General features: G+C 61.1%; 4 protein-coding genes across 11 annotated transcripts in view; 2 read left to right on the top strand and 2 right to left on the bottom strand.

Annotated features, from left to right (window-relative positions):
• Positions 1–383: 383 nt before the first annotated feature.
• Positions 384–7,467, top strand: PLK3 (polo like kinase 3). Its single transcript, XM_065673508.1, has 15 exons — positions 384–627; positions 1,390–1,497; positions 1,584–1,700; positions 2,147–2,276; positions 2,364–2,451; positions 2,985–3,080; positions 3,761–3,956; positions 4,302–4,428; positions 4,792–4,901; positions 4,988–5,105; positions 5,210–5,293; positions 5,440–5,602; positions 5,732–5,861; positions 5,966–6,076; positions 6,442–7,467. Exons 1-15 carry the CDS (start codon positions 469–471, stop codon positions 6,634–6,636), a joined length of 1,932 nt encoding a protein of 643 aa, XP_065529580.1. The 5' UTR covers positions 384–468; the 3' UTR covers positions 6,637–7,467.
• A 756-nt stretch (positions 7,468–8,223) lies between these two features.
• On the bottom strand, positions 8,224–9,326 carry DYNLT4 (dynein light chain Tctex-type 4). 2 transcript variants are annotated; one of them, XM_065673507.1, is made up of 2 exons: positions 9,233–9,326; positions 8,224–8,964 (listed from the first exon to the last, which is right to left on the bottom strand). In XM_065673507.1, exon 2 carries the CDS (start codon positions 8,953–8,955, stop codon positions 8,284–8,286), a length of 672 nt encoding a protein of 223 aa, XP_065529579.1. In that variant the 5' UTR covers positions 8,956–8,964; positions 9,233–9,326; the 3' UTR covers positions 8,224–8,283. The 2 variants fall into 2 exon arrangements, with proteins under 2 accessions (XP_065529579.1, XP_065529578.1); XM_065673506.1 differs by lacking the exon at positions 9,233–9,326 and adding an exon at positions 9,130–9,213.
• BTBD19 (BTB domain containing 19) lies at positions 8,749–18,619 on the top strand. 7 transcript variants are annotated; one of them, XM_065673499.1, is made up of 9 exons: positions 10,568–10,798; positions 11,138–11,285; positions 12,630–12,867; positions 13,265–13,318; positions 14,949–15,008; positions 16,221–16,289; positions 17,113–17,244; positions 17,364–17,489; positions 17,620–18,619. In XM_065673499.1, the coding sequence occupies exons 1-9, from the start codon at positions 10,597–10,599 to the stop codon at positions 17,752–17,754; spliced, it is 1,164 nt and encodes a 387-aa protein (XP_065529571.1). In that variant the 5' UTR covers positions 10,568–10,596; the 3' UTR covers positions 17,755–18,619. The 7 variants fall into 7 exon arrangements, with proteins under 7 accessions (XP_065529574.1, XP_065529575.1, XP_065529573.1 ...); XM_065673498.1 differs by having other exon boundaries at positions 10,565–10,798; positions 17,113–17,489; positions 17,620–17,757; XM_065673505.1 differs by lacking the exon at positions 11,138–11,285 and having other exon boundaries at positions 10,572–10,798; positions 17,620–18,618.
• The window catches only part of PTCH2 (patched 2), a 21,976-nt gene continuing 12,684 nt past the window's right edge, over positions 18,493–27,784 (bottom strand). Inside the window, 19 exon segments of the mRNA XM_065673497.1 lie at positions 18,493–19,800; positions 19,902–20,315; positions 20,477–20,722; positions 21,198–21,297; positions 21,575–21,717; positions 21,849–21,986; positions 22,455–22,738; positions 23,253–23,433; positions 23,523–23,665; positions 23,914–24,226; positions 24,313–24,718; positions 25,267–25,385; positions 25,466–25,591; positions 25,676–25,768; positions 25,895–26,050; positions 26,132–26,263; positions 26,491–26,638; positions 27,011–27,132; positions 27,228–27,423. Of these exon segments, the coding sequence (XP_065529569.1) occupies positions 19,902–20,315; positions 20,477–20,722; positions 21,198–21,297; positions 21,575–21,717; positions 21,849–21,986; positions 22,455–22,738; positions 23,253–23,433; positions 23,523–23,665; positions 23,914–24,226; positions 24,313–24,718; positions 25,267–25,385; positions 25,466–25,591; positions 25,676–25,768; positions 25,895–26,050; positions 26,132–26,263; positions 26,491–26,638; positions 27,011–27,132; positions 27,228–27,423 (3,460 nt within the window). The 3' untranslated portion in view covers positions 18,493–19,800.

The raw sequence follows: 27,784 nt of genomic DNA, 5'->3' as shown, positions 1-27,784 counted from the left end.
GTGGGGAGGGGACTCGGCGTGTCCTGGGAGAGAGGGGAGGGAGCTGAGGAAGGGTCTTGGTGTGTCTGTAGGGGATCCCTGTGCCAAGAAGGGGTTCATTGTCTATGGGGGTCTCTGTATCTAGGAGAGGAACACATCCGCTGAGAGTGCTCTGAGTGTATGGGGGGACTCTGTGCAGTGGAGAGAGCAGGGCCGTGGCTGGGTTCCCCCCCGGGGCTCACGGCTGACGAAAGGATCCCAACGGGTACATAAAACCCCTTCACCCCTCTCATGTCGCCGCTCACCATTCTCGGTGCTGCGGCCGCTTTAAGAACCGAGCGGGGCCGCCCGGGGGCGGGGCTCCTGCGGGTGACGTCAGCGCCCCATTGATAAAGCCGGCGGGATTCCCGCGGCGCGGCAGAAGCCCCAGCAGCGCGGGGTGGTGGGGCCACGTGTGCGGGTCCCGGCGGCGGCGGAGCAGCCTCAGCCATGGAGCCTGCCGGCCTCTTCCCCCCGTTCCCCGCCGCCTGCCCCCCGCCACCGCCTGCTCACACCCCGGTACCCCCGCCCCGCGCCGCCGAGACCACCCGCATCATCACCGACCCCATCTCCGGCCGCTCCTACTGCAAGGGCCGCCTGCTGGGCAAGGTACAGGGGAGCGAGGAAGGGGAGGGTGTGCGGGGCTGGGAGCCGCGGACCGGTGCGGGGAGGGGGCTACACAGCTGCTCGACCCCCGCCTCGGGGTCGTCCAGTGCTGGTTGCGGCCCCCTCGGCTGCCACCGCCGCCTCCACCGGCCCCGCCTCTGCCGGTGGGCCCGCAGCAGCGCTGGAAGGGGTGAATCACCGGGGCTGGCTGCGTGCCTCGCCGGTTATCGGAGGCGCATCGGTTTCGGGGCGCCCCGCGGGGCCTGCGTGGGCCGCGGGTGCCCCGGTTCCCAGCGGTGCCGGCCCGCTCCGCTCCGCCGCACGCAACTTTTGTTCCCGCTGCCGGCGCTGTGTGTGGGAGGCGGGTGCCGGTTCCCAGCCCGGCCCGGGCGGCTGAGTGTGCAGATTGGAGGTGACATCACGGCAGGAAAAACCTGTCTCCATGGGGCTGCCTTTCGGTGGCCTCCGGTCCCCGGGCTTCCTGCCCCGCGCAGGACTTTCCAGCTCGATCCGTCATGTGGGAAGATGTGGAGCTCGGCCATGGTGGGAGGGAAAAATGGCCCTGGAGGTTTTACAGGAACTGGGTGAGGAAAATTCCTGGTTGAGAGCATCGCAGTTCAGATCTTAGTGGGCGACACAGCAGGAGGGAGCGTGTGACGCCGGGCTGTGCTGCAAGGGAATGGAGGAGGAGGAGGAGGCAGCTTGTGAGCAGGCAGGGGCGAAGAGCTGTCTCTCACCCATCCATAACCACCTCTTCCCTTGCAGGGTGGCTTTGCACGATGCTATGAAATGACAGATCTCTCTAGCAACAAAACCTATGCTGTGAAGGTCATTCCTCACAGCCGGGTGGCTAAACCCCACCAGCGGGAGAAGGTGGGTGCTGTGGGGCTGGTGAAGTGATGGGCTGGTGGGGCACAGAGCGGGCCTTGTGCTTACCTGGTACTGCTGCTCCCTTTCAGATCACCAACGAGATTGAGCTGCACCGGGACTTGCACCACAAGCACATTGTCAAGTTCTCCCATTACTTTGAGGACTCAGAGAGCATCTACATATTCCTGGAGCACTGCAGTAGGAAGGTGAGCGCTGGTGTGACCTTCTTGTCAAAGGATCTCCTAAACAGAGCCGTAGCTGGTTGGAGCAGCCCTTATCTGAGGTGCTTTGCTAGCACTCCCCTTCTCCTGGGCTGCCTGCTCTGTCACACACCCTCTGAGCTCAGCCATAAGCCGTGTGGTTTTGCATGGCATCAGGGATGCTGTTGGCTGCCTGTCCTACTCAGGCTGCCTGCTCGTGCTGGCAGCCCATAGCTCCTGGTGGGGCCCCCATAAACCCAGTGGTTCTCCTGGCTCTGCTGAGCAACCTCAACTGCATGTGGAGTTTGCTGAGGTCATGGCTGTGGAAGGATTGTTTGTGGATGTGCAACTTCTGGAAGAACTGGATTTGACCCTGCCTGCCCCATGCCTACTCAGCAGGGCTGCTGTTCTCCCTGCCTGCCATCACCAAGCTGCCTTCTCTCCCTCTGCAGTCCCTGGCCCACATCTGGAAGGCCCGCCACACACTGCTGGAGCCTGAAGTGCGCTATTACCTCAAACAGATCATCTCGGGCTTAAAATACCTGCACCTCAAGGGCATCCTGCACAGAGACCTCAAGCTTGGTGAGTGCTGTGGTTGGGGCAGGGTGCCATGTGGGGAGCGAGGTGCCCCAGAGGGACTTGTGGTGACACATCACCCTTGAATTGCAGGTAACTTCTTCATCAATGAGAACATGGAGCTGAAAGTGGGGGACTTTGGGCTAGCTGCTTGCCAGGATACCTCTGACCAGAAGAAAAAGTAAGTTTAAGGCTTCCCTATTCCAAAGCTCTCTGAGGTTTTTTCCCCTTCCTCCTATGGCTTCCTGGGAGGGTGGAGGGATGAGTGGTCCTCCCTGGCCTGGGGAGGGGAAGCCTTAGGGTCCCTTCTTGGTGTGGGGGAGCGATTCCTGCGCCAGCTGCAGGCAAGGCGAGGGGGCTGGGGGCTTTGTGGCTCCTCCAGGAGGGAGCTTGCAGCCGTCGGGGAGAACAATGTGCTGACTATGGCTATTGTGCCTGCCCGGCTGCCCTGCCGGCTGCGCAGGGCCGGGACACAAAGGCTCTGTTCCTCCCCGGCTCTAGGACAAGCTCTTCCCAACGGCTCCCCAGGACCAGCTGCTCCTGGGAGCTGGAGATGGGGGGGAGTCTGTGTGTGGGGCTGCTTGTAGGTGGAGGGAGCTTTGGGCCACAAAGCAAAGTGAAATGGGGGGGACGGTCTGCAAGCTAAATCCCAGGGCTTGGAGCAGAGAAGGGTGTCTGTGAGGGGGTGCACTGACCTGGTGCTTTGCTCCATAGGACAATATGTGGGACCCCAAACTATCTGGCCCCAGAAGTGCTGCTGCGGCAGGGCCACGGGCCGGAGTCAGATGTATGGTCTCTGGGCTGTGTCATGTAAGTCTGCTGCTGGATTGGGAAGGGTCCAAGCAGGGGAGGAGAGCTGGGCTGTGGAGCAGCCCCAGTGAGGAAGTCCCCTTGTGCTCTGCCTTGTGGCTTTGCAGTGGTTGCCCAACAAAAGGCAAGGGGAGGGTAGAGAGTGGCTGGATCCTGCCCAGCCCTGCTCTGGTGAGGGTGCTGCCAGCCATGCCGGGATGCCTGTCAGGGGCTGTGCACGCAGGGTAGCAAAGGGCAGGTGCTCTTGTGCTGTGCTCAGCTCCGGTTCAAAGCACTGCCCTGTGAACCTGGTAAACAATGGAAAACCTCAGTGTCTGGTGGCAGCTGCTGCCCTGTTTGTTTGGGGAGCGATCGCTTAAGTGCATCCAGCCCCTTGCCTGGCTGCTGCCCACAGGCTTCCTGCTCTGCTTTCCACCCCATCAGCCACGCAGGGCTGGGAGCGATGGTGGCAGAAGGTGACCTTTGCCCGCCAGCCCCCTCTCCCTCCCCACTGCTCCTTGCCTGTTGCTCTAAACAGTTGCTAGGAGGAAGCATGGCCGGATGTCAGCAGGGCAGCCCAGGCTGGAAGTGGTGCTCCCAGCCAGGTGTGGTGGCCAAATGCTGATGACTTCGTTGCTTTAAGTGCTGCTGAGTCACAAGCCCGGTGGGGATGTGACAGTGGCACGTGTGTCCCCTCCCAGGTACACCCTGCTGTGTGGAAACCCTCCCTTCGAGACCTCTGATCTCAAGGAGACGTACAGGTGTATCAAGCAAGTGGAGTACACCCTCCCTGTCTTCCTCTCCCTGCCCGCCAAGCACCTCATCGCCGGCATCCTCAGACGCAACCCTCAGGACCGCCTCACCCTTGAGGAGATCTTGGACCATGAGTTCTTCAAGGTGAGTGTGTTGGGGTTTGGTCCTGACCCTTCTCCAAGTGGGATGAGGCTTTCTGGGCTGTGTTGTGCTGTCCTTGGAGCCCAAGTCTCAGTCCTTCAAAGGAAGCAGCTGATGTCCTGCCCAAATGCCAGCGGGGGGAACCGAGGGATCTGGTGTGCTCCCACTGCCTTGTCCCTGCAGCATGGGTTGTTTCCTGCACTGATGCCATTCCTGGGGCCAAGGCTTGGAGGAAATGCAAGCTGGCTGTCAGGAGGGTTGTGAGTGACTGCGGTCAGCCCAGGGCAGCTGCTGTGCCTGAAGCACGTGGGCTATGGAAACCAAACCTCTGCCTTGACCTCCCTGCAGGGCTACACGCCTGAGAAACTCCCTCCCAGCAGCTGTGTGATGGCTCCAGAGCTGAATCCCCCCAACCCAGCAAAGAGTCTCTTTGCTAAAGTCACCAAGACCCTCTTTGGGAAGAAGAAACCCAAAGGTGAGTCCATTTGCTTGCCCGGGTGACCCTTCCTCCAGGGAGAAGTGGGTTCTGGAGAGCCCTGCTGATGCATCTCTGTGGACCCTCTGCCTGAGGCCAGCCTTATGCTGTGCTTGCCCCCCTGCCTTTCTGGCACCGGTGGCCTGGCATGGGTGTGCGCTTGGAGAGCGGATGCGGTGCTGAAACCCATGGGGGCAGTTCCTCCTGGAAGCCCTCTGTTGCATGAGAACTGGGAAGTGAAAGTGGGAGGCAGCTGCCTGATGCTCTGCTCACCACCATGGGCAGATGAGGGAGAGCTGAGCGAATGGGAGGGGTGGCCACGATGTCCCCATCCCCTGTGCTCATCACTTCCTTTCTCCTCAGCCAAGAAGGGCTCTTTGGAAGACAAGGATGACATCTCCAAGCTGGTCACTGGGCTGATGAAGACCTCGATCTGCCGGCAGATGAGCTATAAAACTGTGGAAGGGAATGAGGTGAGAACACCCCTGAGCCCATGCACACCCTCCTTTTGGGGCGGGGGGAGCAAGTGGGACAGCGATAAAGCCAAGTCTCTCCACAGGCCGCCCCTGTATCATGCCGCAGTGCCAGCTCTAGCCCCGTGGAGACAGTGGTGGAGGAGACATCTCACAAGTCTGCATCCCCCTCCATCCGAGGGACGATGGCCAGCAGCTGTGAGGGTGAGCAATACCTGCCCAGGCCACCCCAGCCTGCCCCAGGCTTCCTGTGCTGCCCTGGCTGATAGCGGGGCTGGCTGACTCAGCCTGTCATCTTCTGCCCGCAGCCTTTGAAGACTGCATCACTACCTCTGCCATCATCGAGTCGGCTGTCCGGCTCCTGCGGACCTGCCTCTCCTCCATGCCCCCAGGTAAACTGGTTGGTCCACTCTGGGATGGGGCAGGGAGCTGTGCATCCCCTTTCCCACGGGATGAAGGCCTGGTTGCTATTTGGGTGCTGTTAGAGGTGGGCAGGGGGTGGCTTCCTGCTCTGCTCATCCCTTCTCTTTTCCACCAGCGGGGAAAAACCCGGCTTCCCTGGCCCGCCACGAGCACTTTGTCTGGGTGAGCAAGTGGGTGGATTACTCCAACAAGTACGGCTTTGGCTACCAGCTCTCCAACCGTAGCATTGGGGTCCTCTTCAACAATGGCACGCACATGACTCTTTCCCCAAACCACAGGTAAGTGGTGGGGAAGGGGATGGTGTCTCTGGGGAAGCCCCTGATGTAGGAAGGGGCAAGGGGAGGCAGTGCCAGGGTGGGTTTGGTGCTGAGTGGCCCGAAAGCTCATCATGGTCTGCTCCTTCCCAGGACTGTGCATTACAACCCAACCAGCAGCAAACACCTTGTGTTCTCTGTGGCCGCTGTCCCCGAGCAGCTGCAGGGGCAGATGAGTGTCTTGCGCTATTTTGCATCCTACATGGAGCAGCACCTCATGAAGGTGGGTGTGAGTTGTCTTCCTGGTGCCTGGGTTTGGCTGTGTATGCTGGTGACGGTGTTCCCATGTATGGGACCAGTGGCTTAATGAAGACTCTTCTCTCTAAGGGGGGTGACTTGCCCAGCATAGATGACCTTGGGCAGCCGGCCCTGCTCCTCCTGCAGTGGGTGAAGACTGACCAAGCCTTGCTCATGCTCTTCAGCAATGGCACCCTCCAGGTACGTGTGGGGCACAATGGAGATGCCCAGACCCCCATCGGGAGGAGGGGACTTGTAGCATGTGTTAGATCTTGTCTGCCACAGCCCACATGCACAGTCCCGCTGTGGGTGCAGCGTGCTGCTCCAGTGCCCAAAGCTGCTGGTCACAGCTTGTGCAGCCTGTGAGGGACATGATGCTTCAGTTGGCCACTTGTGTCTGCCCTGATGTTGGGGCTGTGGCGCATTCCTGCCATAGGGCATGGAGCAGGGATGCTCCTGGGCAGGTTGGGGAGGAGGAACGGGTTGAGGCAGGAAGCGTGTCTCCATCCTGGCTCCCGACATGCCGCAGGAGGCATGGGTTAAACCAAGTCCAACCTGTCTCCTAGGTGAACTTCTACAATGACCATACCAAGGTGATCATTAGCAAGCCTGACCACTCCTGCCTTGTCACCTACATCAACCGGGAGCGAAATTCCTACACCTACAAGCTGTGCAGCATCCAGGAGCTGGGCTGCTCTCCTGAGCTCCACCACCGCCTCAGATACATCCTCAAGCTCCTCCAAGAACGTGCTGAAGCCTAGCGTGGGACCTTGGGGGGAGCCCTCGCTGGGCATAGAGGTCTCCCCCTGCCCTCCCATGGGATGGGAGGGATGTTGTGGTGCTGGCTGCCCGCCTGGGCACCCTGTATTGCGGTGCTCAGCTGGACTCTGGACTAAAGACACGTGGATGTGGTTACAGCAGCAGGTCTGGACATCCTTGCTGCTCCCTGGCTCTGGGCAATCGCTGTGTTCTCACTGGTAGCTCCTGCTCTTGTTGTGCTGGTCTCGGTGGGGTGGACTGGGGTGGCACAGGGAGGGAGGTGGTGGGTGAGTGCCCTGCGGCCAGGTTTGGGGTTGGCTGTGCCTTGTCTATACCCTGGTGCTCCATCCTGCCCCGGCTGATGCACCAGTTCACTGACCGTCTCCATGGCCTGGAGAGGACTGGCACAGCCTTGGCTTCAAGGCTTTTTTGGCTGCTGTGGGGTAGGAAAAACCCCTTCCCAGGGGTGGACAGGGGTGAAGGTTGCTGCCTGCCCTGCCCCGGGGGCTGTGTGGGCTGGTGTGTGCCACTCCACAACTGCTACACTAAGGAAAGTGGGCCCAGCGTGCCCCGTCTGCTCCTGAGTTGCGAATTGTCTGGTACAACCTGATGTTTTGATAAGGGGGGGGGGGATGGAATTCAAGGGCTTGCCTGGAGGAGCCCTCATCTTGCTGGGACCCAGGGAAGTTTCTTGTTTTGAGGCAGTCTCTGCCATGTGGGACTATTTATGTATCTTATTTATATGGAGTTATTTATTTTCCTGTTGGACTGTCCATGTGCAGCTCCCCTGTCTTTGACTCACCTAAATAAAAATCTATTTGTGTAAGGGCAAACTGTGTTTGACTTGCTTGGAGCTTGGGCACCAAAGGGCTTAATCTTCATCCTTGTTCTGGGGCTGTTTCTGCCTGCCAGGCTCGACCCCTCTTGCTGCTGCGGGGGGACAAGGTCCAGGGACACAGGATGGAGGGGAGGAGCCTGTGTGGTACCTCCACTGTTCCTGTGGATGGTGGGAAGGGCAGAATTAGCTGTTGCTGGTGCCTGTGGAGCTTTGGAACTGCCTCGGTGCCTCCTTGCTGCTGCTGAAGTCTCATTCCCAACTGCCACTGCATTTGGACCAAGCCCACCTGCTCTCATGCTGTTGCTGAGGGGCAGGAGGCAGGAGCTGAGGCCCAGGGGTTGGTGGGTTGCCTGGGTCCCTGCCCCGTGACAGCTCATGTGATGGGATATGAGCTGGGACTGGAGCCAGGAAAAAAGAGGAATTTAATGTGCTCCATGAACTTGTTTCGAAGGTAATCTGTCACCTCCTTCCCCATCACTGTGTAATCGATCTGCCTGGGAGCGGCTTGTGCTGGGGGAAGCTGCCTGTGCTGCTCACTGTAGCATTGCCTTGGGCAGACACCGGTCCCAGGGTAATGCAGCCTTTTGGGTTGCCTTTGCTGCAACTTGGGGCTTGTAAACTGTGCTAGTGAAAGCTATGGTGTGTCTGTGAGCCCAGGCCGGGGACTGGAGGGAGCACTGGGGCACTGAGGTGCACCCATCCCTCGATCCTGGCACACACCATGATGAAAGACTGCAGGTATGAGCCAGAGCTGGTGCAAACCTCTTTATTTCAGCGGCACTACAGTGCTGAGTGGAGGGAGAGGCAGGCCCTACTCAAAGTAGACCCCATGCACTGTGGCCACAGCAAAGAGGGAAGCATTGGAGAAGGTGGCGGAGGCAAAGCTGTCACTCTCGGGGTCCCACAGTGCCCGGCTGGCCACCAGCAGGCTCTGCTGTGCCTGCTGCCCCAGCAGCACGTGGCAAACCAGCTTGTACCGGGGTGGCACCACCTCCTTTGCTCTGCTCTGCAGCATCTCAACCAGGTTCTGGGCTAGCAGCGCACTGCCCTGGGGCGTGTAGACCATGGTCTCAAGGGCACCCGTCAAGGCTCCCTCCAGCACCCGCTGCACCCGCCCTGCATTGAACTTGCAGCCTTCATCCGGTCCTATCCTGTAAGTGTTCCCCAGGCGGGTCTTGAGGATGGGCTGGAACAGGGGCAGCCCGGAGAAGCTCACGCGGCTGTGGAGCAGCCAGGGACCGATGGAGGGGCGCCTGCCCCCCGGGGCTGCCCCCAGCGAGCTGCGGCGGCTGGCCAGGGCTGCCGGCAGCGTGCTGAGGATGGAGCTGCGGCGGGAGAGCAGGAGCGGCGGTTTGCCTTCCTCCGTGCCCCGTGCATGGGGCTGGGACCCACGCCGGGTGGTTCGGAGCGGGTGGGCTTCGGTGTTGTCTGCAGCCATTGCCTGGGCTGGCACAGACACCTCTGCGGAGGGCTGCTCAGCCATCTGGGTGGCCTGGAAAGGAGAGTGTCAGGAGGAGGTAGGTTGTCCCACAGGTTCTTCATCCCATCTCGGCTTCGCTTATCTCTGACCCCTGCAATCCCATGGCGAGGGACTGGGGGGACCACGGCAGCTGCCTTCCCTTCTCCAGCACCACCCTCCCCAGCAGCCACCACTGACCCACTGCATCCCAGGTTTGCCCAGCCCTCAGCTCTCCCATCCCCAGCCTTTCCCCTGGCACAGGGGAGCAGCTCCTTCTCCAGCCTCCCTGTCCCACGCTTACCACTAGCCCTGCTCCTGCCCTGCAGGGGTAAACCCAGGGGACTTGTTTCCAGCCAATGTTGTGCTCCTGGCTGTCCAGGACCAACCTTGGCAGGGACAATCCTGTTGTGTTCCTACAGTGTGTTGCTACGTGATACTGCAGCTCTCCAGGGCTGCTCTGGGGCATGGCTCCTGTAACTCCTTGTTTCCTGGTCTCTGGACAGCTGCAGTCACTCCGGGCATTCCAACGTTGGCTGCTCCCTGCCAGCCCCAAAAATGTTTCCCTGTGTTAAATGTGTGAAGGAAGAGCAAGGAGGGGTGGAGGATAGCCACTGTGATTGATGCTTTGCACCCCAGCTATGGGCTGCACTGGGGCTGGCCCCTCCAACAGCTTGATCTTTGCATCGTTTAGGTCCTTTTCTCCCTGTATCAAGGGGTACTATGGGCAGGTGGGCACCCATTGAGCACAGTCCTGGCCCGAGGGCAGGTTTGCTGGGAATTCCCAGCCCTGAGGGGGTTTCTCTCCACTGTGGGAGCCCAGCCCAGCTGGTACACCACCGCCACCCCATCAATGTGCCTTTGTCTGGCCCGGCTGCCAAGCTGTTTGAGGAAAGACGAGATGGCTTTTGTGTTTCTATCTCCAATCGGAGGTATTTATAGCCTGCCGCTGACTAGCGCTGCCAAGCGCTGGCAGCTGGACCCTTCTTTGGGCTGCCGCTGTGGGCACTGTGCTTCCTTCTGCATTCCACTACCACTGACAGGCAAAGATGGGTCCCTCTGCAGGACCCCCCCTCATCATGTTCCTTGGCTCCAGGCAGGCTTGGGAGACAGGGGACTGGGCATCCCCTGGTGCAGTGCTTGGGTGAGGCTGGTTATGCTTTTTTCTGCCTGTGCTCGTGTGTCCTAAGCAGACAGGAGAGCTGCAGGGCTTTGACCTGAAGCGTCAGCAGGAAAGATTACTTTTGCTGTTCAGGGGCCAGATCTCCCAGTGCAGGGCACTCAGCCATGCCCAGCAGCTTTCCATGGGGGCTGTGCATATAAAGGTGGTGGTGATCTTTGCGCATTGAACCTGCACATGTTTTCCCTTTCCCAAAAATCCCATCCGCCTGCCTCCCTTCACCCCGGTCTGCCCCATCCAGGGGCTTCTCTGCAGCAAAGCCACTGGATAGGCGGGGGTGGGGGGGGACGACACAGGGCCGGCGCTGGTGCCCTGCTCTGAGCCACGTTTGGGGGATGCCACATGGACCGAGCCATCCAGTCCCGCCCGGCAGACACCCGCGTGGCGCTGCCTCGGCAGCAAGGAACGGGCTTCACCACTCGCCACCCCTTTCTCCCTGCCGCTGCCTCCCCAGCAGCCCTTCTGCTCCGTGCCAGGTTTCCCCAGCAATGGGCCATGGCGTGCGGCGGCCTCCTCCCTGCGGGCTCCCCGGGCCGGCCAGGCCCCCGCCTGCCTCCCGCCTTCCTGCCTTCCTCCGCCCTCCTCCCCAAGGCAGCCCATGGCTGGTCCCTGCTCGGCGCGGTTGCTGCAGGGCGAAGCGGCCGCCTTCACCGCTGCCCTCCGCACCCTGGTCAACAACCCCCAGTTCAGGTGAGGGCTCGGGGGGCTCACACCCCCCAGCCGTGCCGAAGCCCCCGGCGCTTGCTCCGTGCTGCTTCCCCATGGATCTGAGCCTTGCCGGGGGGGGGGGGGGGGTGTGTGGGTGGGGTTAGGGGGTTAGGACCTCCTTTCAACATGGGGAGCCCGTACTGCTTTTGCAGGAGCCCAGGGCTGCTGGGTACCTTCGGCCCTGGGGCAGCCACCATCTCTCCGGAGCGGGGGAGGACCCCAAGTGTGCCCAGATCCTCTCCGTCCCAGGGAGCGATGCCGGCATGGCAAGGCAATGTCCCAGGCAAAATCCCGTGCTGAGACTTCTGCCCTTGCCAGCAGTGAGGGTGCTGCAGCCACCCCGCTCCCCAGGGGCAGCCAGCTGTCCGTGCTTGGCTCCTTCAGTGCTTTCCTTCGATATCTCCAGCCTTCCGGCAGCACTGAAGGCAGGCGGCAGCGCTTGGCATCCCTGCTACCTCCTCCCGCAGCGGTGAGTGGAGATGGAGAGCTGCTGCCTCCACTACCTGGCACCTACACGGCAGGTCCTGCCTGACAGCGAGCTGGCCCTGTGGTCCTGTGCTGAGGCCTGGCACAAATGTCAGTGCTATCTGAGGAACCCCCCGTCCCTGCTGAAAGTTTTGGCCACCCAGAAGAGAAATTCCAGTGAAAACTCCCCAGCCACAGCACCAGGCAGTGGGGAAGCGGCTGCCAGTGCCTGGTCATCCCCAGCCCACTGCTTGCAGCCCACACTTTTCACCCTGCAGCCTTCATTCTGCATCCTACAACCTGAAATCTGCGCTCTGCATCTGTCACCTTTATCCTACATCCTTCCTCCTGTAGCCTGCGTCCCACAGCCTTCATTCTTCTTTCTGCATTTTGCATCCTTCATCCTCCGCCCATCCTGCTGCATGAGCCTCCATCCTGCATCCCAGACCTTGCATCCCGTAACTGTAGCCTGCATCCCACATCTCACAGACTGCTTCCCCTGCTTGTTTTGTGGACCACAGCCATGGAATAGTTAATTTCAGTCCCTCTTACAGCAGCAATCATGGAGAGCTCAGCTCACACTGCCTGGTATGCCCATCCCAGTAGACATGTGGGATGACATAAGTGCCTTTCCCTCTGGTGGGCACATCCATCTCCTTGTGGGACGCCATGAGGTTTGGGCCATGGGTTTGCGCATGGCCAAGTGGCAGCTAGAGTTTGGGTGGCATGTATTCTGTTGTCCTGCTGGGATGGAGAAACAGAGGAGGAGAGGATGGATGGGCCGTGGCTGCATGGTGCGTATAGGCTAGAGGGTCCCTTTTCCCCTCATCTAGCCTCCCTTTCCTCGGAAGGGGAACACTCCCATGGTGCTGGGAGGATATGTGGGACAAGGGCAGCGGGGCAGACCTTGTGCCTCAGAGTGCACAACAGGCCAGTGCCAGCCCCACTGCCAGCAATGCCAGAGGCTGCACATCCAAGAGCCCATGACTCAGTTCCCGTGAGTCAAGGAGGCTGAGCCCAGTGACAGCCGTGCTTTCTCCTGCTCTGCCGTGCCAAAAGAGACAGCCACTTTCTCCAGCTGTCCCTGGCCTTTCTCTGCCCTGCTCTGTGCCAGCACTCGCGTCTTTCTGTGCTCGGTACCTATGGCTGGCTGTGCTTTCCAGAGGACCTGTCTTGCTCACCCCACCTTTCAGATGGCCATAAGGAGCCACAAGCAAGGACCCTCCGTGCTTCTGCTAGAAAAAAGCCCACCCAGCCAGTCCCTCCCTATGTGCCCTGTCCCAGCTCCAGAGCATCCTGTGACCCAGCTCCCAGGCACCCCAGCCCTCATGGTCCCCTCTCCGTGCAGTGACGTGACATTCGTGGTGGGCCGGGAGCAGCAGAAGGTGTTTGCGCACCGCTGTGTGCTGGCGTGCCGCTGCCAGGCTTTCCGAGGGATGCTCAGCCAGGGGCCGGCGGGCAGCGAGGACTCCCCCAGCAGCATCCCACCCCAGGGACCCTTCATCCTGGGCAATGTGCAGCCCGAGGTCTTCCTGGCCGTCATCGAGTTCCTCTACACCAACAGCGTCACCCTCAACAGCCACATCGTGAGTGGGGATGGGGCTGGCAGGGACCATGGGCGTGAGAGGGACAAGGGGGATGCAGAGGTGGGGGGTGTTTTGAAGGTGGAGAGGATGCTCTGTATGACACTTTATGGCTGGTTAACAGTGCAATGAATGTGTAGGGCTCAGCCTAGCACACAGGGGTGTCCACAGCATCTTGTCCCACATGTGTCTGCCCCAGCCTTGGGATGCTGTGCACAGCGGGATGATCGGAATGGGGACACCAGAGCAGGGCACATTCATATGCCCCTATGGGGCAGCCCTTCCTGTCCCATACCCCACCTGCGAGCTCCCACAGAGACAGGAGGACACGTGCTCTTGTCCACTGGGCTGCCATGCCTGCTCCTGCACCCGATGCTCACAAGGTCTCTCTTGCCTGCAGGCGCTGGAGGTTCTGACTTCATCAGTGGAATATGGTCTGCAGGACCTATGCAAGGTACAGCACTGCTTACTCTGGGGTGGTGGTCCCCGAGTGCGCCCATGCTGAGGAGCACCCCAAGATGGTCCTTGAGTGGCTGGTGCCTGGAGGTGGTTCTGAGGATGGATCACCACGGTCCAATGCAGGCTCTGACCCTGCTTCTCGATCCCAGAGGGTCTCTTCAGTGGGATCCCCCTTGAGGGGATGCTTCACCAGCCAGGAGTCCTGCGGGGGCCGGGGAATCCCTGGGAAGCTTATGGAGTCTCATATCTTGCAGGAAAGCCCCAATGCTATCACCCACGGGTGCCCTTTGGTCATCTGGCTGGATGATGCCGTAGGGAAAGCCCCATTCCTGGAGAGCGCTCAGCCGTGGTGCTGCCAGGGAGGTGCTGCTCAGGAGAGAAGGTTTTGGGAAGGCAGCAGGGAGCAAAGAGGAGGGGTGGGAGGCGGATGAGGAGGGGAAGGAGCTGGAGCAGCTTGGCGCTGGGGCGGGCGGCTGGGCCACGTCATCAGGATGATTCCTGGATTACGGCTGGGCTGATCGCGTGACCCGCCGTCTCACACCCGGACTTCCCCTCTCTTCGCACCGTGCCCAGGAGCTGAGCCACCGTGGGCTGCTGTGTGCTGGGGTGGTGGGGCGAGACCTGCCCCGTCACCCCATGAGGACAAGCGCAGCCCAGATGTGGCACGGGGCTGTCAAACAGCTGGCTGAAGGGACATAAAGGGTGTCGCAGGAAAGGGGGATGCTGTGCCCCAGACAAATGAATCACAGAATCACAGAATCACAGAATCCCAAGGGTTGGAAGGGACCTAAAAAGATCATCTAGTCCAACCCCGGGATATCCTGCAGTGAGCCATAGAGGATGGGGGGAAGGAAAGGGGCTGACCAAGGGAAACCCCTGACTGTGTCCGCAGCTGCAGAGTGACCTCATGTCCCTGTTGCCAATGACTCAGGGCCCTTCTGCTCCAGCTGAGGGTTCCTCCCTGCGTGTCACATCCCCTTTGGTTTCCTAGGGGCTCTGACCCCTTAGGTTGGTGGTAAGACACATAGATAGATAGCTGTTGCAATGCCATGTACTGCTTAGTGGGATTTTCCCTGAAGATGCACACAGCAGATGCTACTTAGAAAGGACAGGATCTTGAATGTGATGGTTGCTTTTTTTAATGTGTGAATGATTGCACATCCTTTTTTTTTTTTCTATTTTGGGTGCTTATTATAAATATAACTTTGCATTCGTTAGTTTCTTTATAATATCTTACCCAGAAGAGTCAGGTGAAGGGAAACTGAAACAGAGGCAGAGAGCAGGGCTGGGCAAAGCCGAGGTCACCCAGCCAGCACCAGGGCTGTCTCCCATGGCAGGACACAGATGGGGACAGTGGCCAGGGTTAGGTGGCCCGCCTGGGGCTATGAGATTGGCTGGGTTTTGATGGCATCAAGCTCAGCCTATGGCTGAATCAGTGCCCAGGCTGGCTGCCCACGGGCTGTGCTGTGAGCCCTCATCCCACAGCCCATCACTGCCTGGGGGGCTGGAGGTGCTATCCCCCCATGTCTCCTGTCCCATGTCCTGGGAGCTATGGGGAGAGTCGAGGAGAGGGCTGGCAGGGCTGGGTCTCCGCTCTTCCTATTCTCTCCCCATTTGCTTTCCAGCTCTGCATCAAGTTCATCAAGGACACGCTGAATGTGGAACAGGTCTGCGAGGCTCTGCAGGTGAGTGCGACACCAGTGGGGTCACAGAGGGTTAAAAACAACCTGTCCTGTTTTGGGACAGGAATTGGCCTGACCTTCCTGCTCTTGGCTGGATGGTGGGGCAGGATTTCCTACCCTGGCACATCGTACCAGGGCTGCCAGGGCCGCCAGGGCCACCAGAGCCTGCCCTGAGCAGAGCTGGCCAGAGCTCCCCAGTGCCAGGGGATCCCCAGTGCCTTGCCATCATCTCTATGAAACTGGGATGCACTGGGTTTCTGGGAGCTCTCATGGTTTTGAGGCCAGCCCCAAAACCCTGCTGAGATTTAGGGCATCTAAAAATAACCTTTTAGGGGGATCCCAATGGCCCTGCCATGCTGCTTGGTGAGACCAAAGCTGCTCCCCAGGGTAAGGGGATTTGTTCCATCGCCCACAGGACAAAGTGATGCTCTTGTGGTGAGATGCTGGCCCCAGAGCACAGAAGCTCCTGCCAGATGTGGTGCCAGACCACCCTGGCATAAACAGAGCTACAACTGACCTGGAGGAAACAAACACAAAACCCCAAAACCCCAGAACAAAACAAACCTGAAGAAAACATCTTCCCTTCCTCCCCAGCTTGCGTCAGTCCCGGTTCCACACCACGGTGGAGGGGGGGGCGATGCTCACCCTGCCTTTGCTGGTCCCATATACCCTGCACGCAGGGGCTGCCACTGAAGGGGGACAGGGACTTGTCCTCCTGGTGCCAGCCCTGAGCCCAGCATTGCTGTGTAGGGCTGGGGGCGTATGAGGGCGCCCCGAATTCCTGCTGCAGAGGGATGATGGTATGTGTGGGGCAGGCTGGGGCTGATACCAAGGCATGGGGTATATGTGGGGGTTCTAAGCTGACCCTGTGCCCACACAAGGAGCACTGGGGATGTGCGGCCCCGTGTCCTTGCAGTGTGACCTTGTGATAGCAGTGCTGGGGCTCCTTGCCCACTAGGGCTGGGTGATGGCCCTGAGCAGCAGTGGAAAGTCAGGTGCTTCCTGCTGACAGCAGGGCTGTCAGGTGATGGGGCCACCAAACTCTTTGCTGTGGGGCAGGCCAGGAAAGCAGGGAACTTGGTGCCCTTTCCCTCCACATCTGCACTGTGGCATCCCCACACATGGATGCTTAGCTCACCCTGGTCCCTAAGATGGCTTTGGTGAGGGTTCCCTCCTGCCGCAGACCCCATTGCAAGTGTCTGTGTTGTCCCACAGGCTGCAGTGACCTACGGGCAGACAGACCTCCAGCAGCACTGCCTGGCCTTCATCGAGGGCTGCACTGCGGTACGGCTGCAGGCATGGGGGAGCATGACATGGGTACCCTAGGGCATGGGGAGCACTGGGGGGTATGGGGAGCACTGGGGGGCATGTGGAACACTGGGGAACACAGCATGGAGCAAGTCCAGAGGAGGCCACGAGGATGATCAGGGGACTGGAGCACCTCCCGTATGAAGACAGGCTGAGGAAGTTGGGGCTGTTCAGCCTGGAGAAGAGAAGGCTGCGTGGAGGCCTCATAGCAGCCTTCCAGTACCTGAAGGGGGCCTATAGGGATGCTGGGGAGGGACTCTTCATCAGGGACTGTAGTGACAGGACAAGGGGTAACGGGTTCAAACTTAAACAGGGGAAGTTTAGATTGGATCTAAGGAGGAAATTCTTTACTGTGAGGGTGGTGAGGCACTGGAATGGGTTGCCCAGGGAGGTTGTGAATGCTCCATCCCTGGCAGTGTTCAAGGCCAGGTTGGACAGAGCCTTGGGTGCCAGGGTTTAGTGTGAGGTGTCCCTGCCCATGGCAGGGGCGTTGGAATTGGACGATCTTAAGGTCCTCTCCAACCCAAACCATTCTGTGATTCTATAAGGAAGGAATGCAAGGACCCTAAGAATGAGTTGACGGGAGGTTGGGCAGGAGAAGAAAGGGAGCAAATGGTGTTCAGGGAGATGCTGGGTGCCAGGGAAAGGGTGGATGGTGGGTACTGGGATGCCAGGGGATGGATGTCTGGTTGGGGAAGTGCTGGGGTGCCAGGCAGGGATTCACCAGGATGGGCTTGATGGCTCAGGGAGAGGGATGTGGGGGGGTCCCTGTACCAGCAGCGCTGCGCTGTGCTGGCAGGCGGTGGTGCGGACACAGGGCTTCCACGAGCTCTCTGATGTGGTGCTGGCGCGGGTGCTGCGCAGTGACCGCCTGGCAGTGGACGAGCTGGACCTGGTGCAGGCTGTGCGGGAGTGGGCACACGTCAGCTCGGTGAGTGCAATGCATGGGCACAGTGGGGTGGTCATGGATGGTGGCCCCCATCAGGCAGAGGCACCCAGAGGTGCCCAGGACATCACCAAGCCCATCCCTTACATTCTGCTGTCTCGCAGGCTGTCCTGGAGCGCCCAGTGTCTGAGGTGGCTGCTCTGCCTGTGCAGGAGCTGCGCCTGCCCCTGCTGGCACCCAGTGAGCTGGCAACGCTGGAGAGCCAAAACCAGCGGGATCTGCTCATCCCGGTGAGCCTCTGCCTCCTCCCACGGTGTCCTGGCTCACCTCAGCAGCTGGAGGATGCTGTAGGGTTGGGTTTGAGGGGGGGGCCACACTGTGGCCATGCTGATGCCACCATCCGTGTCCCCATCCCCATAGGCAGAGAGCATCGCTGCAGCCTGGCGGTCCCATGCCCTGAAGAAGGGCAGTGGGGTGCCCTCGCACCTCTGCCGGCCTCGGCGCGGCACACGGCCCCGCGACCACCACCGTCACCTGGACCCACACGCCAAGTAGGGGCTTGGGCAGCGGCAGTGCCCCCCTGTGCAGTGGGGCAGGGTGCGGGGCTCGGCACTGCCAGAGGTGCCACCGTGGCCAAGAGCATCCATAAAGCTCTTTGCCCCATGCCACAGCTCCAGGGTCAGGGCAGGATTCCTGGTTCACCCCAAGAAGCGGTGCAGGGAATGGGGGCTTGGAGCTGGGCTGTGCCGTGCGTGTGAGGACCCCCATACACCCCAGTAACGCAGGGGGAGGGGCTGCAGGAAGGGGTCCCTTGTGGGATGGGGATACAGGGTGAGCCCCCCGTTTCGCCAGCCCCACGCTGCCCCTAACCGGGCTCTGCGCTGGGCCCTTCCCCGGGGCTGTGCTGCCCCCCTGCGGCAGCGGGGCTGTGCTGCAGCGGGCAGCGAGCACCTCGCAGGGCTGCAACATCCCCTCCATGCACCGGTAGGGAAGGGACTGAGCGAGATGGGGAACCTGGGGCTTAAGAGTGAGGGGAGACCCCAGCACCTCTGCACCCACCCAGCACCAACACCAGTGACCCTCTCCCCAAGCCCTGCCAGCATCCCCAGCTCCTTGTAGCCCTGGACACACACACCACACTGCCAGCCCCACATGTGCCACACACATCCCCCTCCACACTGCCTGCATCCCCATTGCACACCCCATTGCATGCGCACACACAGCTGGATCTGTCTCAAGCACCCTCCCTTCCCCCAGCTGTGCCCCCCAGGATGAAGGGCCGGACACAGCAGGTAATTTATATATAATATATATATTTACTCTTTAAAAATAAACCTTCGGTCCCCACTACCGCCTGTACAAACTACAAAAATAAACCTTTGCTCTCTTTGATATAAATAACTTAGATGGCGTGTTGGGGAAAGGGGGGGGGGCTGCCCGCCGTGCCCACGCCTGGCACGGGGACAGGGTCCCAAGGGCCACCCCAGTGTCTGGGGCTGGGGGGGCACCAGGGCCATGGGCACGGCAAACACCGCTGGAGTTAAAGTGCTGGGTAACGGCATGGACAGTGCCCGGGATAGGGATGGGGATGGGGACAGGGGGCTGGCATTCGGGGCAGCCCCGTGGTATGGGGACATGGTGAGAAATGCGCTTTCCAGTGGGATGTGCCCGGTGGCAGTGTGGGCACCCACGGGAGCGTGCACTGCCTTGTGTGTGGCACAAGGGGCTGTGACTGTGGGACAGCTCAGGGGCTTGGCACAGCAAGGATCACCCTCAAGGACACCCCCCAAAACCCCTGCCTGTGCAGTGGGAGCAACCGCATCAGGCACATCCCCGATCTCCATCCCTCCTGCGATCGCTGGTGGGGAAACTGAGGCACAGAGCAGCGAGAATTGGAGGGAGGGGGGGAGCTGCCTGTGGCCACCCAGCACCCCGTGGAGCTGGGGGGCAGGAACCAGGTCTGTGCCCCAGCTCCGGGCTCCCACTGCACTGGCAAAGGGTGTCCCCCCTCTCTGCCTGCGCTGGGCAGCCGGGCGAGGCCATAGGCTGAGAAATAAATCTTTAAAAATAAGCTTAAAAATATATATCTCTCTATAGATAGTTTCCCTTTGCAATAAATAAAGGTGGGGGGGGTGCCCGCCCCAGGCCTTGCCCACAGCACCCCAGGGCATCAGAGCACCCTGTCGGGGCACCCCAGCTTGTGGCCCGGGTGAGGGGTCCCAGGAGGAGGTGACAGGGAGCAGGCAGTGACCCCGCAGGGGGGGAGCTGGCAGGACATGGAGCCTGCCCTGCCAGCAGCTCCAGAAACAGAGTGGGGGGGTTAGTGCTTCCATTTCTGGGGGGGGACGGACACAACAAGCCCAGGGCAGGGTAACCCCAAACCCCGGGTGAGGGGATGCGGCACCATCGGCACAGCCCCGGGTTGGGGACACGTGGGCACAGCATGGCCTGCACACAGCTTGCATAGAAGTGCCAGCCTGCCCTGCTGACCCCTTTTGCTGGGGGGCACGGTCCTCCGAGACCGGGGGCATCGCCACTCCGGTGATTAGCAGCACGATGCGGGCGACCCCGCTCTGCACCCTCCTGGGCCTGGGGAGCAACCTGTGGGGAGAGAGAATGATGGGGCTCAGACGGGTCCCTGCAATCCCACCCTGCATCCCCATGCATGCACCTAGGGTAGGGTGCCCATGTCCCCAGCTCACCTAACGCCGGGCGCCCGCCCCGTGGCATCCCATGCTCTGCATCTCGAAGGTGTCGGGCATGGTGGTGCTGCTGGTACTGGGCACACTGGGCTCTTCCAGGCAGTCCCGCTCGCTGCTGGTGAAGCCCTCAGGGATGAAGCTGGGGTAGGAGCCGGGCAGCGTGGGGTGCAGGGCCACTGTCACCGAAGCGGTGGCTGTGACAGTGGTGTAGGTGCCGGCGGGGCCCTGCAGATGGGTGCTGTAGGCAGGCAGGGCTCCGGGGGGCACTGGCTGGGCACCCGGCGGGCAGGGCTGTGGGTGCTCTCGGGGTGGAACAGGGCACTGCTCCCCAAAGGACAATGGGGGTGCTGGCTGCGGGCCGGGAGCCTCCTTCTTTCCCTGGATTTCTGGGCTGTCCTTATAGGGCTTCAGCACCTGGATGGGGGGACATGGAGCATGAGGACCCCCAGTCATGCTGAGCATCCCTCTGGCAATCCCACCAGCACTACAGGGGATCCACGAGCCCACACCCCCTGGCTCTATCCATGACCCTCTCCCATGGGGATGGTAATGCCATTGTGGGCAGAGGTACTTACAGTGATGCGGGGGAAGCTGGGGTCCTTGCCGGCCTCCAGCAGGATGTGTGCCGGGGTTGGGGGCACAATGAAGGGCCCCCGTGGGCTCCCCGGCCCCATGGCCTCTGCGTAGTGCTCCGTGTCTGAGGGGTCAGGGAAGGTGGCAGGCCAGGCTGGGGCGCGGCGGACATAGAGACCCCCAGGGCCCAGGCATGGGGGCACTGGCTCTGACGGGGGCAGGCGGGGGCTGTTATCCACCAGGGATGCCTGGGGGGAGAGAGGATGGAGTCAGAGGGACAAAGAATACACAGGGATGGAGGGCTGTGGGGTGGCAGGGATATGGCATAAGGGGTGTGTAGAGGGATAGAGATACAGGGTGAAGCAAGGATGGGTTCAAATGGGTCAGGGAGGGAGAGGGGGAGTTGAGTGTGGGGTGAGGCAGGAATGGGGTCAAGCAGATACGGGCCAAGCTGGATGTGGGGCAAGGAAAAGATTGGATAAAGCAAGGATGGTACAGGGTGAGGGATGGTACAGGGTGAGGGTGAGGGATGGTACAGGGTGAGGGTGAGGGATGGTACAGGATGAGGGTGAGGGATGGGCTCAGGTGGCTACAAGGTGAGGCTGGGACACAGCAAGGATGGGTATAGGGTGAAGAGGGGACAGGGTAAGGGGTGGTAGGGGACGAAGAGAGGTGGGTACAGGGTTGGGGAGGGACAGGGAGAGGTGCGATGGGGCATTGTACCTCAGGGGGTGGCCCAATGACAGAGAGCACGACTGGCAGCAGCACCAGCCCGTTGAGCAGCCCCAGCAGTGTCAGGATGGTGAGCACGGCAAAGAAGTACCTGGGGGGGGGGGCACAGGCAGAGGGAATAAGTGGGCACAGCCACCATGAACCCCATGCCCCCACAAACACGGCTTCCTATACCACACCCCGTAACCTCCCCATGCCTCCCCAGCCTCCATGTAAGATGGGGTAGGTACCCCCAGCAAGACACATCCGCACCAGCTGCCCCACATCCCCACCACCCGCCAGGGGCCTGCCACGCTCACCAGCCTCCGCTGCCAAAGCTCTTGGCAGGCAGCAAGGAAGGGGCTGGTTTAATCCCCGCTGGCACTCACCTCATGATGAAGTCAAACTCGGAGCCAGCCAACATGAGGACACCCAGGAGGGTGGAGACAGCTCCATCCATCACAGGGGCGAAGGTGTGCTCCAGCGCTGCAGCCGAGCGCACGTTCCTGCTCCCCACAGCCGTCAGGAAGCCCTGCATGGGATGGGGATGTGACGCAGGGCTCGTTCCCATGTGCCACACGTGATGTGGCCCCCCATCAGCGCATGGCCAAGGGGTGAGGGTGCCAGAGAGTGAGAACCGGGCAGGGGCCTGCTTGTGCTCACCAGCGCCACGTGGACGGTGAACTCCACACCGATGCCCACCGAGGCGATGAGGATGACCACGGGGATGGCGCTCAGCTTGATGCCCATAAGGCCCATGATGCCGAACAGCTCCACTGCCATCATGGCCAGGATGGAGACCTGGGAGGGGGTGGTGGGGTCGGTGAGGGCTGGCTCTGACTGGCTGCCCTTCTGCTCCCAGCATACCCAATCCTATCCCTCCCAATAGGGCTGCCTCACCCCACTGACCCCTTTCCCCCTATTTGGGATGTTCATCATCCTCTGCATGGATGTTCCCGAACTCCTGCCCACTACCCACATTTCCTTCATCAGAGGTGTCCCTGATGTGCCTCCATATGAGCCCCCCGCTCACTGCCACACCCATATGGATGCTCCCCTCACCCTCTTCAGCACTGAGGTCCCCAGACCCCTGTCTCCTCCACATGGGTGTCCCTTTCACCCAGGGTGTCCCTGTCCACCCCATCCCCATGAAGCAGGTCCCTAGTGCCACCCAGCAGGATAGCAGCAGGTCTGGATGTCCCTGTCCCTGCCATCAGGAGGGCAGCATGGCCGGTCACCCCCGCCCCACGCATCAGGGTGCGTACTCACGATGATGCCAGCCGTCCAGGGGTTGAGCAGCAGCAGGGCGCAGACAAGGAAGGTGCAGGCCAGCAGGATGCTGATGGCCAGCAGGAACCAGTGGCGCAGGCCGATGTACTGCTCCCAGAAGAGGAAGGGGTACCCGCTGGGGTAGCTCAGCACCCCGTGGCGCTGGGCAGCCTCTCGGCAGATGGCACGGACACTCTCAATCGCCTCCACGAAGTCGGCCGTGCGACGCAGCCCGCTCAGGTAGAAGGGGAACTGTGCGAACTCCAGCGGCTGGGCTGCAGGGACTGCGGAGGACAGCACGGGCAGTGTGAGGGTATGGGCAGCACAGGAGTGCAGGCAGCATGGGGCTGAATGCAGCCTGACGCCTGTCTGGGTACCACAGGGCTGGGAAGTGTGTGCAGAGCGGACAGGGAGCAAGGACAAGGGTGTTTCTCTGCCAGCAGGATGCATCTGAGTTAGTGGGTCATGGGGAGCAAGGGGTTTCTCTACAGGGTAATGTTTGTGGGGCAGAGTGGAAGGGCTTCTTTGCAGTGAGATGCTCATGGACTGAAGCAGGGATCCGTTGCTGCATACTAAGGGTACAGGGAACGCACAGTCGGGTGGAGGGGGACAAGCGTGGGGCACAGGGAAGTAGCACAGTTCCTCTACCAGCGGATGCTGATGGGACGAGGGATGTGGGGGTTTCTCTTCAGGGGGGAATGCTTGCAGGCAGGAGAGGTGCAGGGAGGAGGGTCCTCTCTGCAGGGGGTTTGCCAGGAGGCAGGAAAGGGCCATGGGGAGCCCAGGACGCTCACTCACTTCGCAGGTTCTCGCCTGTGGTGTCGTACTTGTCATGGATCCACTCGGGGGGCGGTGGGTAGAAGTTGGCTTGGGAGGCAGCAAAGCCCAGGGGGTCGTTGCTGGCCCACACCGTCAGGCAGATGTAGAAGGTGTCAGGGGGGATGATGCCGTTCTCATCCACCAGCCGCCGCGTGGTCAGCTACAAGGAGAGCGCAGGAGTAGGAATGAGCTGAGCAGTGGGCACAGCATCGTCCCCAGCCCAATCACCCCAGCCCAGTCCCTACGCACCTGATTGAAGTTGAAGGGCTCCTTCTTGTTGCCAGTCTGGATTAGGAGCTTGTACGCCAGCGCCCCATCCTCAGAGCCATTGCGGTAACTATCGTGGGTGATGCGCCCGGCTTGCCAGTCCCTGTCGAAGGTGGCCTGGAGCCCTGGGGATGCAGTGTGGAAGTGAGCATCCCTTGGGGCACACCACCCTGCACAGCATCCCGTGTACCCCAGGGAGTGTGGTGCCAGTGGGATGGGCATGCAGAAACCCCAGGGCACTGCGAGTCACCCTGGGAACGCCGCGGGACCAGCCTGCCCAGGGAAGACATTCCCAGATCAGCAGGGAGCATGCAGGTGGGCAGGAGGGTCCTTGGGCAGGGGGGTGGTCATGGAGAACAGGGATGTCCCTCACCTCTCAGCCAGTCCTGGAAGTAATGAAGCCACATCTTGGGCAGGTCGCTGTTGTCCTCCCGCACCACGTACTTGACGGTGCTGAAGGCCTGGTGCAGGCTGAGCAGGGCGGCTTGGGCACCGGGGTAGTGGAAGCCGCCCTTGGTGACGATGAACATGTTGTAGAAGGAGAAGTACTTGAACTGGGCCGAGATGAAGGCGTGCGCCTTGGTGTCCCGCGGCACGATGTCCGTCAGGTAGAGCCCGTCGTGCACCATGGTGGTGCCATAGAGGCTCAGCCCCAGCAGCGCCAGGAACAGCACCGCCACCACGGCCTGTGGGGACAGCAAGGGGGAGTCAAGCAGGGTCCTGTGCCACCAACCCACCCAGGGTGGCACCTTTGGGGCCAGCCCCACCTCACCTTGGTCCGGGTCCGCAGTAGGAGCGGGGCATACTTCTCCCTGGCGAAGTCAGCGAGGCTCCAGCGGCAGAAGGGCAGCGGGACACATTCCCTTCCACTCTTAGCCTCATCCATGTGGGCCAGCAGGTCCCGCGTGGAGCTGGACGGGGCAAAGACCTGCGAGCCCATGGGGTCGGTGGGGGGCAGGAGGACGGCGGGTGAGGTGCACACTTGCGAGGTGGGTGGCAGGACGGTGACGACGTGGTGGCCAGAGGGGTCGCAGCGAGTGAAGGCTTGCACAGTGGTGGTGATCTGGGTGCTGGTGGCGACGCCGGGGTGACCGTAAGGGGAGGGGTGGCAGGCATGGTTGTCATTGGCGTCAGCAAGCTCCTGGGGTTGGATCTGGATGACCCGTGAGGAGCAAGGGCTGTGGGGACAGAGGAAAGGAGAGAGGGAAGAACAGGATGAGTAAATTGGGGGTAATTGGAGTAAATCTGACAGGCTGAGAAAGTTGGGGCTGTTCAGCCTGGAGAAGAGAAGGCTGCGTGGGGACCTCTTAGCAGCCTTCCAGTACCTGAAGGGGGCCTATAGGGATGCTGGGGAGGGACTCTTCGTCAGGGACTGTAGGGACAGGACAAGGGGTAACGGGTTAAAACTTAAACAGGGGAAGTTCAGGTTAGATATAAGGAAGTTCTTCACTGTGAGGGTGGGGAGGCGCTGGAACAGGCTGCCCAAAGAAGTGGTAGTGGCATCCATCCCTGGCAGTGTTCAAGGCCAGGCTGGACAGAGCCCTGGGCAACTTGGTTTAGTGTGAGGTGTCCCTGCCCATGGCAGGGGGGTTAGAACTGGATGATCTTAAGGCCCTTTCCAACCCAAACCATTCTGTGATTCTGTGACTGTAGAAGGGTATGCTGGAGGAGAGGAGCAGGGGTGAACACAGGGTCTGCCCCGCTGTGGCCAGCCTGGCACTGGTACCTGTAGAAGCAGCAGAGGATGTCGAGCCGGCGTTTCTCCCGGCGGTACAGGTCCAGGCTCAGGATGGCAGGGAACACAAACAGCACCATGGCGAAGTTGAACACCACAACCACCGCAGCCTGCGGTGTGAGGGGACATGTCAGAGGGGGGCTTGGCCAGCCCTTCCTGCCCGCACCCTCGAGAGGGACCCTGGCCCTACCTGCAGGGAGAAGGCGCGTAGGGCAGGGATGGGCACCAGGGCTGCCATGAAGAAGGCAATCATGTTGCTGACTGAGGTGAGAGCCACGCTGGTCCCTGTGCGCTTCAGGCACTCACCCGTTCGCTCCTGTGGGGACAGAGGGAGGGAGTGATGGGGACTGCGGGGAAAGGGGAGGGAGCCAGGGGCCCCCAGGCAGGGCTCCGTGCTCACCTTGAAGGGGATGTGCTGGCTGGTCTCCGTGAAGGCGTGAGCCAAGAGGAACATGTCATCCACACCGATGCCAAGGGCCAGGAAGGGCAGGACCTGCCAGAGAGTAGCTGGTATCACTGAGAGGGGACATGGCCACTACCCAGGAGGGGACCCGGCCACCCCGCAGCTCCCAGAGTCCCACCAGCCCCGTGGTACCTTGGCTCTTCCCCCAGCACATACCTGGGTGGTGGCTGCGTTGAAGGAGATGCCCAGCAATGAGCAGAGCCCCAGGCCAGAGGCCACGGAGAGAGCCACAAGCAGGACCCCAACCAGACCCACAGCCCCTTGGGACTTGGAGCAGTCCCACCGCAGCATGGTGACACAGGCATAGGCCAGCTGGAAGAGCACAGTGGGTTAGTGGGGATGGGGGGCAAGGGAGGGACGGTGCGGGACAGGGAAGGGGACGTACGTACGCACCATGAGGAGGTAGCCCCCAGCCACCCGGATGACACTGACGTCGGAGAAGGACTTCATGATGTCGTTGAGCGTGGTGGTGGAGAAAGCATGGACGCTCTGCGTGGCATTGGGTGGGATGGAGTCCTGTGCCAGCTGCCAGAGGTGCACCCCATTAAAAGAGTCAGGACCCCCCAGCTCCCCTTTACACCCCCCAGAGCCCGTGGGGTATCAGCATCACCATTGAGTGTCCCTAGAGACCCACTGGACAACAAGAGGGTGGTGCCAGGACCCATGGCCACACGACAGCCTGGACACAAGGGGATGCCACACACAGGCTCACCCCTGCCCAGCCCCATGTGGGGGCCATTCCCAGTGCCTACCTCCACGAATTTCCTCTGCCAGGCCTCCAGGATGGCGCCTGCCTTCTCTTCGCTCCAGCTGATGTCATGGATCTCGTAGTCATCCTTGAAGTGCTCAAAGAGCTGCCGGGGGCTCATGAGGAGGAACATGGTCTGCAGGGCCTCGGCGCTGGGGGACAGGCACGCACCTCGCTGGGACCGGCTGCAGCACCCCGGGATGCAGGAATGGGTCCATCCCCCACCCCATGGCTCCCAGCCCCACCATGGTCACCCAGGGGAGGACCCAGGCATCCTGCCCCCCATCATCCCCACCCTGCTCCAAAGCACTGCCCCACTCGCGAGCCCCATACACTCATCAGCATCACATGTTCTTCCAGACAACCCCACAGCCCCTCTTGCAGCCAGGGCAGGTTCCAGTGGGCATCACATGAGGATGAGGATGAGGATGAGGAAACCCTGCCCCAAACCGTCCCAGGGGTGAGTGCTGCAGCTGGAACCCTACACCATGCCTTGGGGACACCCGCACCACAGCGGCTCTCACCGTAGCAGCTTGCCCTGGGAGTCTTTGGTCGTGCCACCTAAAATCAGCTCCTGCTGCCAGCGCATGAACTTCCTGGAGAAGCCGTGGCAGCCCCCTGAGAGCTCGGCCGGGATGTCAGGGCTCTGCGGATGCAGGGGAGGTGTCAGGAATGCAGGGAGGCAGGTGGGAGAGCAGCAAACCCCTGCATCCCTCCAGGTCCCCACGGGCTGTAACCCACCTGCTGGCTCTGCTTGTTAGGAGCACTTGGGGGGCACTGGGGATCGCGGGGGTCCAGGCAGGGCCTCTCCATGTAAGCCTGCCCCACCTCTGCCTTGTCCAGCAGCTCTTTGAAGCCTTCCAGGGATGTGAACTGCCCCAGCTCCTCCATCAGCTGCAGAGGGTCCAGGTTGCTCCACTGGATGTCTGGGCGGCCCCTGGGGGAGAGAGCAGGACTGCAGTGATGCAGGATGCTCAAACCCACATGTGGTACCACCACCACTGCCACCCCATCCCGTGGGTCCCGGGGGTGCTTCTGCAAGGATGCAGAGGAGCAGCATCAATCCCCAGCGCATCCCTTACCCCCTCCTGGGGCCGCCTGCGGCATCCCCCGTGCCCTGCGCGGCGCAGCGGCCGTGCCCCGAGTCAAGTAGCATGCCTGATCCTGTTAGGCTGGGACAAAGCGGGGGGAGCCAGCCCCACTGCCTGGCCCCGCTTTGTGCGAGCAGTCAGGCCGATTACTGCCCGCGGGCTAACATCTTGATAGAGGGGAGCAGGCAGGGAAGGGCTCCCTGCATC

Source organism: Lathamus discolor, chromosome 3 (assembly GCF_037157495.1).
Source record: "Lathamus discolor isolate bLatDis1 chromosome 3, bLatDis1.hap1, whole genome shotgun sequence".
Lineage (NCBI taxonomy): Eukaryota > Metazoa > Chordata > Aves > Psittaciformes > Psittacidae > Lathamus > Lathamus discolor.
This window is presented reverse-complemented; position numbering and strand designations above follow the sequence as displayed.